This window comes from Chelonoidis abingdonii, chromosome 8 (assembly GCF_003597395.2).
Source record: "Chelonoidis abingdonii isolate Lonesome George chromosome 8, CheloAbing_2.0, whole genome shotgun sequence".
Lineage (NCBI taxonomy): Eukaryota > Metazoa > Chordata > Testudines > Testudinidae > Chelonoidis > Chelonoidis abingdonii.
This window is the reverse complement of record NC_133776.1, coordinates 52,276,980-52,291,260: the sequence shown is the minus strand read 5'-3', so window position 1 is coordinate 52,291,260 and position 14,281 is coordinate 52,276,980. Positions and strand designations below refer to the sequence as shown.

The window sequence follows — 14,281 nt, the reverse complement described above, 5'->3', positions numbered from 1 at the left end:
TTCTCTGAAGTGTTTCCTTCCTTGTGACCAGCATCACTTGAGTCTTGCCTGGATTCAGCTTGCACCAGCTGCTCTTCATCCAAGAGCTAATTTAATGTAGGCATTCTGACATAGTAGTAGTGACAGCAGCTGCATCATTTGAAAACGAGATCTAGAGTTGAGTGCAATCACTACACTTTAGGCAGCTGAGCCCATGGCATCTCGCTCTCTCCGCCAGCAGTCTCACGCAGATCCTGGAGGAATGGGAAAAGTCTGGGTCCTGTGGGACTCCAAAGGTGAGGGTCTTCAGAGAGGAGGAGGAGTTACCACCACTACTGTTCTGCTGGAGAGAAACAACTGGAGCTTCTGTCGAACTTGGACATCTGCTCCTCCTGTGTCAGGTAGGGGGGTTACTAGCACCTTCAGGTCCATTGAGTCAAAGGCAGCAGAGAGGCCCAGTGCCCATGGTTAGGAGGTGACTGTCTGTTAGTGCACCAGAGCTCTCTCTGGGATGTGCCCAGTCTGAACCCGGACTGCGAGGCAGGTAGGATGCTGGCAGAGCACAGTGGTTAATAACTTCGCTCAGGAATGTATGGCTGGTGATGAGGCAGCTGGTAACACCGGCTCTGTGTTGTGCAAGGAGTTTTGTAGGTATGCTTTTCTGAAGGAGGAAATGACTGTTTCCACTCCATTTAATGGAGTATTTTTCCTCTGTTCACCACCAAGATAACTAAGGGAAGCAGAGTTCTAGAAATATGGTATTAGCAATGCGACGTTCCCCTGGGTGTTACCTGGACCGGTGATCTCCTAGGTCACTCCAATCCTCGACTCTGGAAGCCAGCCTTACCCTGCTCTGCTGTGAGAACCCCACTCCTGGGCTGTTCACGCACAGCCTCTGGCATGTAAGCTGCTCCTTGAATTGTGCAACTGAATGACACTAGCCAATATCTCCGGTCCCAGACACAATCCTAGGAACCTCCATCTTGCAGTGTCCAGTTATGCCTGTTGGACACTGCAAGCTTATATGAGTTCGTCAATTTAACAAAGAAATTGGTATGTGCCAGGCTTGTTATCCCAAGGGGAGTCTCTGACACGCTTCAAACCAAACACACTGCTTCTGGTAGAATAAACAAATAGATTTATTAACTACAAAGATAGATTTTAAGTGATATTAAGTGATAGGCAAAAAGTCAGAGTGGTTACCAAAAGAAAAGAAAATATAAGCACACAGTCTAACCTCTCAGCCCTATTAGACTGGGCAACATCTAGATTTAAGCAGTTTTTCTCACCCCACTGGATATTGCCGTCCTTAATATACAGGTTTGTTCCTTAAACCTGGGCCGATATCCTCTGTTGGAGTCTTGTCTTCTTCTCAGTGTCTTAGTGGCTTGCAGCGAAGGTGGGGGCAGGAGAAGGGCCCTGTATGTGTCTACTCTGTCTGTTTTATACCCTCAGTCCACATGCTTGGGCAGCACAAGTCCAGACATGTCTTGGGGGCATTGCTGCGTCTCTCCAGGCAAGGTTGAGCAATTCCTCTGGTGTGGCTGTATGCAGGTGTCATTGCATTGTAGCTCCCTTGCTGGACAAAGGCTGTTGATCGGTGTTTGACACACTCCCCCCCCCCGGGCATTGGTTACTTTCCTTGCTGTTGCCTCTGGGGAGCTAATATCTGGCTGACTCCCCAACTTACAGCATGTTTTAATAACCACCACACAACCTAATTCTCATAACTTCATATGCATTAATGATACACATATATGGATATTGAAGTGACTTTCATCAGATCATAACTTTTCCCCTGATACCTTACAAGGCACGCTTTATATGTAAGATCACAATTATAAGAAAATGAGGAATATGGGGGTTACAGTATGCTCCCCCAAGGTATAGAATGTCACAAGCAGCCACAGTCCTCCTCAGATGGCTGTCTCTGCAGCCAAACAACAGATCATCTTCTGCCCGGCATCACTGGTGCCTACTGTTTAAACTTCCTAACAAAATTTATGATATTTGGGACCCAGAGGACATTACTACTGACTTCAAACAGTTCTAAGAGAGGCTAGATGAGACCACACAGCTTTACACCATCCTTCAGAAGATTTACTGATAAATTAAAGTGCTTGAATAGTTCAGTTCTTCTTTGTTAGAGATCACAGACGGTGGTATTGGGCAACTGCTCACAGGTTCTTAGAGCTCTAACATTTAGGGCTCTATTGTATCTACCATTCTGAGCCAAGTGCATGAAAAGCTCCTGAGAAAGACAATATGGGGTGTAGTGCTTATTGCTCTACAGGGTAAAAAGACTTTGCAGAATTTGATTTTTAAAATATAAATTTGACGTGTTTATTTTTAAGCATTTTTATCGATTTATATCATCACAATTGCTGGAAATTATGGGAAGGTCAGGCACTTATTTAATGATAGTAGATGCTGAGATTCAAATAGTTAAAGCTTTTTAACCATTCAAACCCAAACTGTCAACATCACATGTCAAAATATACAAAGTAAAGATCCTTAAATCAAACTCTTAAGTTCTCAAGTAGCCAAAATAAGAAAAATGCTCTCTCTACATTTTCATCATCAATGGAAATATTTTTCTTTTGGGTTGTGTGTGTACAGTGGAAGAGATGCACTGTTGGTTTAATATACAACATGAGCCTAGAAACTCTGGAGTCCATCAATAAGATGCTATTTATGGTGGAAGGAGCAACACTATGGAGTGAAAACCATCATCCAGGTGTCTGCCAAAATAGTAGGGTGAAACAAACTGATGAGAGGATAGGTAATTCCGTAATCACTGATTATGGACATTTGTCAACGGCTTCTTTTGTATTTGTGACAGCTGGAAAATGACCAAAAACTACAACCTCATCAGATCCTGATAAAGGGGAATTCCATGCTAAAAAAAATCCCTGCTCCAAACAAACGTTCTAAGTCTAAACACAGATCTAATTACTTTTCAAGACAGATTTTTGAAAAATTGGCTTAAATTCACATTGTTTACATTTTAAAAAGCAATCTTTAGTCTAACAAAGTTCTTAATGAGTGTTTCTGTATCATTTTGGTGGGCTAAGCTATTTCTTTAACATAAGCATAAGTTTTCTTGGTATATACTGCTTTTGAAGTTTATAAGGCAGAAAACTAAAAAGGCCCTGAAATGTTTAATATTAAATTCATGAACTTTCACAATAATTTCTTGGACCCCACACAGTGTTAAGGTATCATCCAGTATTTTGATTAAATCCTTTGACATTTTGGAACAATTTATTACTATGTTGTGTGAACCAATCACCCCTTTTCTAAAGATCCAATCTGCAGACATCCATTAATTCAGCCACATTCAAGTGTCACAATAGCACCACAGAAGTGCACTCTGATCAGTTTCACACACTTGTGTGTATTAGAAAGACACGTCTTAACACAATCGTCTGGGATAGGTAAACACACATGGCTTTAAGGAACTGAAAAATAGCTACTTGGGAAGTTCAAATCAATAAGATCTTTAACTTAACTATTACAGCAGTGCTGCATTGTGTAAACACATTGTTGAAAGAATTCAGCATTTTAAAAATAATTGTCCTTGCCTTCTAGAAGAGAAACAAGTGTTCCCACTTACACATCTCCCTATTACTTTAACTGGCTGTAATTCTTGTACTTATAAAAGGACATACTTGATGGGTCCTTCACAAGTGATACAGAAGGCCCCTTAGATTAGTCAAAATGAAAAAATGTCAAGCCTCCTGTTTGCCATTTCACCATTTATGCTGCTCGTTTACTTTTTGCATTGTTTCCCTCATGGACAGGGCTAGACTAATTAGTGGCACTTCATTGTCTGTTTAGTTTCTTGGACGGCATGCAGCATCAACATAAAGTTGCAATTTTGCGGTTGCACACAACACAGGGGGAAGCTTACATCCAAATATAAAGTAGTAACTGAATTTTCATTTTAAAAGTAATTAAAACATTGTATAAGATTTTATCACCTTTATTTATAATAAACAGTTCTGAGGACTAAGGTACCTGAATCTCTGCTTCTATTGCAATTCAGCTTCAAAATCTGTCAAGTGTTAAAATGCAATTTTAGTATTGCACACCAAACCAATAAATTTAACAGTAATAACGCTTAATTTGCACTGACAGAAAGACCACAAGCTAAACGTACTTGAGAGTTTGCATTTTAAAGGGTGTTTATTTTCAGTGCCAGCAAGAAGTCCTGGTTATTTACATCAGCCTTACAGCGACAAGGGAAACAAAAATATTTTATACCTAACAATACACTTTCAAGTTTCTCCTCCATGACGGCTCTCACTATTTAGGAGAGAAAATGAGTTATCAGTACATGCTCACTCCAAGGAGTTTGTCAAACCCTAGGAGATTTCTAAAGTCAACCAGAACATCACACTGTTTACAGAATACTACTTAGTGTGTGCTCACCTTTCACAACTACAGAGATCATACTTCTAAGAATGCTGATTACCACATTTCCAACTAGCAGACACTGCATAAAGAATTATGGTCAACATTTCGGATTTGGATGCCTAAAAATTACGCAATGAATGCATATTTAGAAATCCAATTATCTTATTTTCAGAGACATAGAGGATCCACAACTCCCACTGATATTGTATTAAGACAGGGAGTACTAATTGTTGGATCACTTCAAACCAATATTTTTCTCCTTCCAGAAAAAGTCAGAGATCTCATTCTTTAATTAAAAATATCACCTTCACCCATTCTACACTATAGAGGGGCTGCAGATCTCAAGTGCTCCAGTCACCAAACCAGGCTACGTAAGTTCTTACATCCACGGTAACAGAGAGTATTGTGTTTTCATCTGATGTCAACAATTTCAATGTTTTAAAAGTTTAAGTCATGCTGTAAGTGTATCTTTGTAAAGGCTGGTTGGCAGGGATGGTGAATCGGCATCAGGATGCTTGCAAAGCCTACAATTCCACCACTCAACACCATCACCTTAGTTTTTATAACTAGTGCATTAGGGTGACCAGATAGCAAATATGAAAAATCGGGATGGAGGTGGGGGGCTAATAGGAGCTTATATAAGAAAAAAGACCCAAAATTTGGGACTGTACCTATAAAATCTGAACATCTGGTCACCCTATAGTGCATGCCCATCCCAGTTTGAGATTGATACCTATTTATTTATAGCTGAATGAAGTTTATCTGGGAGTTTGTTTGGCCCTTTAGAGGGGCCACATGGAAGTTAAAAGCTGCACTGTTAGAGAACTTTCAGCCCGTGTGCACGCAATACTGGAAAGCATGACCGTTTGAAACGTCGCACACCCAGGAGTTATTTTTGCTGCCTAATGCCAGCGGATGTTACACGTACCTAAAAGGCATCCAACAATGCTGGCAAAAGGTAGAACTTCTACACGGACTCTTTCAGAGCATGTAAACTTTTTGTTAGGAAGAGTTTGCCTCACTGTATTACCAACCCAGAACACGGTTCACTGGTAAAAAGATGCATTTTAGGTAAGTTTCATATCACTATTCTCCATGCAGGACATCTCTCCCTGAAAGTCCAGAGCTCTCATCTTACTATTACGTGTCTAGATGGGGGAGTGGCCTGCTACACACCCTCTCCTCCAATGCTGTCAAGGTACACTGCCATTCAGGATTACCTGGCCCTCTTGGCTATGATTAAGGTAGGGGAAAGGGAAGTCACCCCCTGCACGACCTCAGTTAACGGTTAACAGTTAACTTTTTAAAACCGATATTTACATCCCTAGTTACACCACAAGGGAGTTAAAAGTTATAAACCTCTCACATGACTGGCAAGAAAGTGCATCGTTTCCTTTCAGATGTAAGGCCTCACTATGCCTAGCCAATCCTTTATCAACTCGAGATTGGACTATTACAACATGTTCTGCACAGACTACACCTGCATACCATCCCAAGACCGCAGCCATTGCTAGACAAGGTAGCCTGCCTACAGAGCAGCTTTCCACATGCAGCATATTACAACAGTGCCATGCGAGCTTCATGGGCTACCCACTGACTTCTGGATAAAGTTGAAGGTGTTGATTACACCATGCCTACTCCCATATTGTTTGAGCACCTCCCAGAAAGCTAAGGGTATGTCTACACTTGCAGAGTTTTTGCGCTGTAAGTTTCACCGGTGAAAGTAAAGCGCTGGTTTGTGTACTCACTTAATTCTTCAGGCATCAGAGAATGTTTACATTAGCAGCACTTCCATTCCTGATGAGAGCAGTGCTGTAGGGCAGCTATCCCACAGTACAGCTCTCTCCAGTTTGACAATGGGCCTTGTGGGAAGAGGGGGGTGATGCATGGCATCCTGGGTCCCTGCACAGCCTCCTCTCCCCAAACACTGATAAGCTCCAATAGCTCAGCATTGCTCTATGCAGGGGACCCTTTGCTCAGGCAGCAGACATTGTCACCTGGCCAGATAAGTGAGCACTTGCCATGAAAACAGGAAGGGGAGTTTCAAAGTTGCCGGGGCTTTACAGAGGGAGGGGTGGATATCTGTTTACCTGGCATCAGAACAGCAGTGCTACTGGCCAGAGTGGTCACTTAGGCATTGTGGGATATCCTCTGGAGGCTAAAAGCGGTATAAACAGGAAGAACATGTCTTCACTTGCACATCACCGCAAAAGCATCACCAGTAAGAGCTGTATGCCTCTCGTGGAGGTGGTTTTCTTTTTGCGGTGAAACTTTTTCTCCTTTAAATAGCAAGTGTAGACATGCCCTAAGTAAACATCTATATATTCTACAGACAATTCCTATGGATCCTGTATGCTCCTGTTGTGGAAAAGCGACCATGCGTTGTGTTTGGATCAGAACAAGCCTGAGGCTTCCTTTATTGAATACAAGTGCGCAGGGGGTGACAGCTATCGGAGCTGCCCCCTCGATTCAAGGAACACACAAGCTTTTAAAGCTTAAAACCACAAACAAATTACACATGCTTTTGTCTTAATTACCTTATTTGGAATACATTGCAAAATCAATACAGCTTAAAAGCAAAAAGAATAATCATATTTCCTTATTTGGCCTTTCCTGTTGTTATTTAGTCTGGTTTTTTTGCAGTTTGACTTTTCTAACAGTACTACTGCAGTTATATATTTCTTAAGCTTGGCTACTGCACATTGTTCCACCCCCTTATGCCCCTTATACACAGAAAGCCATTTTTCTGTTCTGGGGACTTTCCATTCGGCCCCTTATACACAGAAACATACCTGGCCAATACTTTAGGCCTACTAGCTTGACCAGAGTTTTAAGGCCCCTTTAGGTTCTTCTTCACACTCCGTAACAGTAAATGTGGAGCTTGCCAGATCATTCTAGCACTTTGGTTAAGTGCTGAAGGGGGCAAAAAGCAAGTTAATTTTGGAGATGAAAGGAAAACAGATGTAACACTGGCAAACTGTCTGTTTTCTTCTGCTTATACTGTGAGAAATCTGTTCCTGTTTTGTTGAATTTAGTTACCTGCACATTCTGTTTTCCAAGTTATTTATGTACACATTAAGTCGATGTGAAGCCAGCAGTGATCCCTGGGGTATGCCACTACACTCAGCACACTACTTCACTGGGCCAGCATCACAAACTTTTATTATTCCTTCAACAATATGACTCAAAGCATAAGATGATTCAAATGCAAGTGTTCTGTTTTCAAATTCACATCATGGACTGATGGCGGAGAGGCTCCCAACTTCCCCCTGTGAATACAGACTGGGCAGATTGCATGGTGTTCTCTTTTACACAAGAATATACAGACTGAATTAAGATTTTCTGTATTAATGCTCTCCTTTATGACAAGCTAGTCCAAAAAGTTAAATGTAAGATGAAGTTTAGCTCCAAAGGAGTATCAACTCACATGATCAAGGCTTCCCATTCAAAGAAGTTTTCTTCATTCATAGGCCCTATTTAAAAAAAAAAAAAAAAAAAAAAAAAAAAAAAAGATACATCATTGCTTTACGAACAACAGTCAATGCCACATACCTACATCACATGAATTCAATATAGCTCCTTACCTGCTACTATTCCTTCTGGTGGATTCAGAGTTAACTCTAAAATTCAGAATTAAAAGAAGATTGTTATTGATACAGTAGTTTCTTTATATAAATGAAAATTCAAAGAATAAGACATTTAACCTATCAACTGGATTACTATAATTCCTGACAAGCAGTAACAGCCAATCAGACATCAGGAAAAACTTGGGAATGTTCCAATTCCTCCTACTGGTTGTCTACTTTCCTCATCAGTTGAGCCTTCCAGAGAAGAAATACCAACACACTGAGCTCACAGAACTAAACCACTTCATGAACTAACACAATCAGTGACTTTCTAGCCAACCTGTCTTTAAAACTTTTCCTGAAAGCCCAATACACAACAATTTGAACTTAAGGGGAAAAACCACTGCTCCACACAAACACAGAAAACATACACCCTTTTTGAGGGTGGGATATTCTGAATCAGCACACAGAGCTACCAAAGTTCAATGAACAGGGAAAGACTTTACTCCTTCCTGCAGCTCCCATTGGTTGAGAATGGCAAACCACTGCCACTGGGAGCTGAGGGGCTCCGTGCCTGCGAACGCTCCAGGTAAACAAAATGTCCAGATCCGCTAGAGGCTTACCCTAATGGGCCAGGAGCCAAAGTTTGCCACCCCCTGAAATATAGGGTCAGCTTATGAAAAGGTCATACAGTTTTTGCTATTTTTTACCTAACCATCTTGGGGGGGAGGGTCGGCTTATAAACAAACGGGCTAATATATGGTAATTTCTGATCAGAATAAAAACTTCGTAGCGAGTGATCCTGATTTGAGTTGAAAAGCTTATGAATACACTGAAACACACGGTCTTTCAAATTATTTTAGCCCTGTGGTACACCTGGAAGACGAATTTACAAAAGAGGCTCTCTAGCCTGCCAGCTCTCTGCATAAAAAACAATACAATGAAAGCCATTAAGGAATAGGATTCAAAGGGGAAGAATCAAGCCAAGGGGTTCAAATAATTATTTTTCCTTTGTCTTGCCAAGTACAGTTCAATGTCAAGCTGGTAAATGACATCACCAACGTATGGCATTATACATGGCGTGTGGGAGCTCTGAGCCTATCAACTCAACATCAGAATACTTTTGACATTTCCCACAATTACATGCATCCTTCTAGGTGGGATTTTCCACTTCTGGAAGGGAGAGCAGTGTTCAGATCTCAGTCTCTGTGCTAACAGAGGCGAATGAGACTTCTGTTGCTCAGTCAGGGCCTAGTTAGGAGTTAATAGCTATGAAAGGAGTTGTGAAGGATGCTCTGTATAGCACTCCTACCCCAAAGAAACCTATACCAACACAAGGTACTGGGGACAGTGTGGGTGAAATCCTATGGGACAAAATAAAGTATTTATGAAGATGCAGACTCAACCCTTCACCTCATCTGGCTAGGCTCTGTCCCTCCTCCTCGCAACAGAAATGGATGTGCACCGTATTAGGGCAGCAAGCACAACGCAGCTATGTGGGGTTAGGCCTACCAAGTCCTCAAGGAGGAAAGCTACAGGATCTTGAACTCACATCTTTCTGACAGCCATTTTCTGTTGATTATTTGTGGGGGAGGGGGTACCCCCCTTTTGCACTTCCAGGATTCTCTCTCATACTGCTAGAGTTTATACCATTTAAAGGCCATTTGGGAATCCCAGCTTTCAAATGCTATACGGCATTAATCTCTAGCAAATATCATATTGCCTCTATATAAATCCATGGTATGCCCACATCTTGAATACTGAGTGCAGATCTGGTCGCCCCATCTCAAAAAAATTGGAAAAGGTACAGAAAAGGGCAACAAATGTGATTAGGAGTATACAACAGCTTCCATATGAGGAGAGATTAATAAGACTGGGGCTTTTCAGCTTGGAAAAAAGATGACTAAGGGGGGATATGATAGAGGGCTATAAAATTATGACTGGTGTGGATAAAGTAAATAAGGAAGTGCTATTTACTCCTAATAATACAAGAACTAGGGGTCACCAAATGAAATTAATAGGCAGCAGGATTAAAATAAACAAAAAAGTACTTCTTCACACAACTCACTGTTAACCTATGGAACTCTTTGCCAGAAGATGTTGTGAAGGCCAAGACTATAACAGGGTTAAAAAAAAGAACTAGATACGTTCTTGGAGGATAGGTCCATCAATGGCTATTAGCCGGGATGGGTAGGGAGGGTGTCCCTAGCCTGTTTGCCAGAAGCTGGGAATGGCTGATAGGAGAAGGATCACTTGATGATTACCTGTGCTGTTAATTCCCTCTTAAGTACCTGGCATTGGACACTGTCAGAAGACAGGATACTGGGCTAGATGGACTATTGGGCTGACCCTGTATGGCTCTTCTAATGTTAGCTTGTGAAGCATTAGCTGTTAAAATTACATCAGAACAGAAGTGGACTAAAAAGCAAGATAGCAATCAAAAGTACGTGATTTTAAAAAGCACACAGCTTGAACAAGATCCCAAATGCAGGTTTTGTAAAAAACACAAGCCCATATTTTTTTTTATTTTTCTCTTATCACTACCCACTGCAGCCAGAGGCAGAAGGCTCCATAACCCATTACTAATCCCTGGAGTTATTTATGCACTCTTTTACGTTTTGTGTTAAGAGTTAAGATTTTCTGATTTGTTTTTAAGCTTGAATGAATTAACCATCCCATTTAAGAGCTATTCATATGCAAGTACAGTGTCTCCACTGAACATTTATGGTGCACACAATGACCCCTAATATGCATGTTGGGGATGCCCACGTTTTTAGAAAAGGTTTATTTTATTAGGTATAAAATAGTTATGGTCCAAATAAACCCTGATTTAACTATAACGAGTGTGTAAACATACCAAGAATCTGCATTTTAATCAAGCCTGATTATGTTCTTAAATGATCTGCTGAACAATACACCTTCTGAAAACTTTATAACACACTTACCAGTTAATTTGAAGGTATGCAAAACTATTAAAGACAAACTACTTGGGAAATATATCTTCTCCCCTTGGTGCAGGTAAATGATAGGACTCTGGTCTGAGATTCTACTTCCGACTCTGCCATTTCCCTATTATTGTATTCAGTATTGTTGTAGCCCTATTCTGTGACTTTGGGCAAGTCTCTCCCTCCGTCAGTTTCCCCATATGTAAAACAGGGACAATGATGCTTACTTTCCTTTGCAAAGCAGTGAGATCTATGGATGAGGATACTTAGCTGTTATATAGTAAATATTATTCATTATTATACAAATCAATTACTTTTTTTTTTTTAATCAAAAAAAAATTTTTTTAAACCGGATTTTTTTTGATAAAATGCTTTTTGAGAAAAAACCTATCTTAAGGTAGTTTTAATTAAGCCACATTATAGCTTAAAGATATCTCATCATGGAATAGGGAATATAAATTCTAATTCTATAGTATGAGACAATAGTCATGTAATGTTTAAGAAAAGTTTTGTAAATGAGTTCCAATAGTTCACAGATTAGGGACCCCATTTTATGGGGTTTCTGGGGCTTCTGTATAGATTATTTAGGTTAATCTTTTTATTAACCCAGTGGGATTCAGTGCTCAGTGTAGAAGATACCAACAAAGATGCTTAGTTTTGCAGTTCTCAAAATAAAAAAAAAATCTCCATCATCCAGAAACAAGTTTGTGATGAGAACCAGCAGATTACAAAAAGAGGTAACTGATGAAAAACTGCCCCGTTTGTTTATGCAACAAACTCTCCTTTCTGTATGATTGTGAACCTACACTTCATTAACATGGTTCAGTCATTAAAACCAGGATACAGTACACCCAACAGAGCAGATGTTGCAGGCAAATTGCTGGATAAAGTGTATGGAAGAGAAATTGAGCAGTGTGCAAAAGGCCTAGAGGGAAAAATTGTTAACCTGAGTCTTGATGGGTGGAGCAATGTCCACAATGATCCTGTTTTATGTGCTTGTGTGACAACAGAAGAAGGGAATGTCTTCCTTACAGAAACAACTGACATATCAGGAAATGCACACACAGCAGAATACTTACAAGAAGTAGCAGTAAAAGCTGTAACAAACTGAAAAAAAATTCAAATGTCTAGTACTCAGCTTAGTCACAGACAATGCTGCAAATGTATTCAAGATGAGAAGAAATTTAGAAGAGAGTCCCAAGCTAATAACATACGGTTGCAGTACTCATTTGGTGTACCTCCTAGCCAAAGGCTTCAGTGTTCCAGAAATAAAAGCTAATGTTGTTGAAATTGCAAAATACCTCTGTAACAATCACTTAGCAGCAGCTGCTCTGAAACAAATGGAAGGAACCAAGCTAACTCTCCCACAAGACCTGTGATGGAACTTAGTAGTGGATTGTTTTGAGCACTAAATCAAGAACTGGCCTAATCCGATATCAGTTTGTGAACAAAATTATGAAAAAAATACATAGCACTGTCCGAGCAAAAGTTCTCAACATTGGGCTTAAGAGAAATATTGAACACATGCTGAGTACCCTGAAGACTATTTCTGTAGCCTTGAACAAAATGCAGGGAAATTGTTGTTTTATTGCTGATGCTGTTGAAATTTGGAAGGAACTGAGTGAAATCTTAAAAAGAGAAACATCCATTGACAGTTAAATTACAAGCATTAAAAAAACAAATGGGACAAGCACGATCTCCAGCTCATTTTCCAGCAAACATTCTCAATACTTGGTACCAGGGTCAAACCTTAACTGCTGAAGAAGAGGAGTTGGCTATGACATGGACATCCAGCAATCATCCCTCCATAATGCCAATTATAATAAACTTCAGGCTACGGGTGAACCATTCAAGAAATATATGTTTGCTGATGATATTTTAAAGAAAGTCACATCAGCGAACTGCTAGAAGTCACTTAAGCACTTGAAGCAGCTTGCTTCGAGACTGTGAAGTGATAATCTCGGCTTTATAACCCGGCAGTAGCCTCTTCTACCAGATGTAGAAATATTTTCTTCCCTTGGACTAAATTCATCTCCAAAGAGAAATTGTTTGGATCTGAAAAGCAGGAAGTTTGTTTTTCTGTTCCAGATATGAACAACAGAAATGAAGATGAAGATGGCTGAGTTAGCTGCAGAAGCCAATATTGTTAAGTTCTCGTGTTGACCTGGCTGACAACAGTCAATTTAATTTTTTGTTTGTTTTCTAAATTTAACTATTCTAGTTAAAAAACCAATTTTAACAAAAACAACCTGATTTTAAAACTTGAAGGTTTAACTAAATTAAAAAATTCATGATGCTGTTTGTTAAAGAAGAAAGAAAAAATCCAGAATACATAATGTTGTTGTTGTTTTTAGTTAAATAAAACAATTTAAATGTCTGTCTGGTGGATGTTCTTCTCCTAATACAACAGGTAAGAAACTCCTCCAAATATAATGATTAATCTGTTGAACTGAGATAGTTACTCTCAAATGACTTCATAAATATCTGCTTCAATTAACTTTGGCAAATGAAATAAGCTAAACAATCATTCATTTTCCGATATAGCTGTAAAACTAATCTGAAAGTTTTCCAAATATAATCATTCTAAATGAACCCTACATCTATCTCTGGAGTTGTGAGAATATGTATAAAGGTTAGAAACAAACAACAAGAATGCACTTTTACGTTAAAATCCTGAGTAAATCGAGTCTCCTGAGTAGTGATTTAAATCAAATTTGAAGTTTCAATCAAATCCACTCTGCTACATATGAGCCTCCACTAGAAGATGGCAGAAACATTTCTCCATCTGAATACTCACCATGCTATTTATTACAGTTCCTCTGTGGTAAGTGAATCCATTTAACCTACTTGGGGGTAAGGCTTAATGTTTTCTGATGCATCATCTAACATTTTTAACACGTCTCTCCCTATTTAATGAGCAGTAGCAGCTTAATCACAACTGTCCAGGCAATGCTGGATTTTCTCCTGTTTTGCTCCAGATGGGACTCTTTCCAAGTTTAAGACAAGAAGTGCAATAATGTGGCAAACTGAAATGAAGTTGGCTTATTGCCTGAAGCATAAAGGATTATATCTCTTCTAATTTTTTTTTTTTTAATCCTGTCTAATGTAACGTAGATGTTACTTGCCATAATAAATGTCTAATTTTTCCTTATCCTAATAGGACCAGGGGTGGCAAACTTTTTGGGGCTACAAAACCGTATGGAGGGCCCAGTAGGGAAGGTCGTGCCACCAAAACAGCCTGAATGCCCCGCCCCCCTATCTGACCCTCCCACTTCCCGCACCAACTCCCCCCTCGAACGCTCCGCCCGGCCCGCCCGCCCCGATGCCCCCCCCCATCCAACCCCCAACTCCTTGTCCCCTGAACCCGTCTCC

At 40.1% G+C, this 14,281-nt stretch overlaps 1 protein-coding gene across 2 annotated transcripts in view; it reads right to left on the bottom strand.

Moving 5' to 3' along the window:
- UBE2G2 (ubiquitin conjugating enzyme E2 G2) overlaps positions 1–14,281 on the bottom strand; it is a 127,799-nt gene that overhangs the window by 14,991 nt on the left and 98,527 nt on the right. The window contains exons 3-4 of one of the 2 annotated variants that reach the window (XM_032772468.2): positions 7,983–8,018; positions 7,826–7,871 (exon numbers count right to left, since the gene is read on the bottom strand). The exons of the other annotated variant lie outside the window; for it this stretch is intronic. Of the exons in view, the coding sequence (XP_032628359.1) occupies positions 7,826–7,871; positions 7,983–8,018 (82 nt within the window). The remainder of the gene's footprint in view (positions 1–7,825; positions 7,872–7,982; positions 8,019–14,281) is intronic. 2 annotated transcript variants of the gene reach the window in all.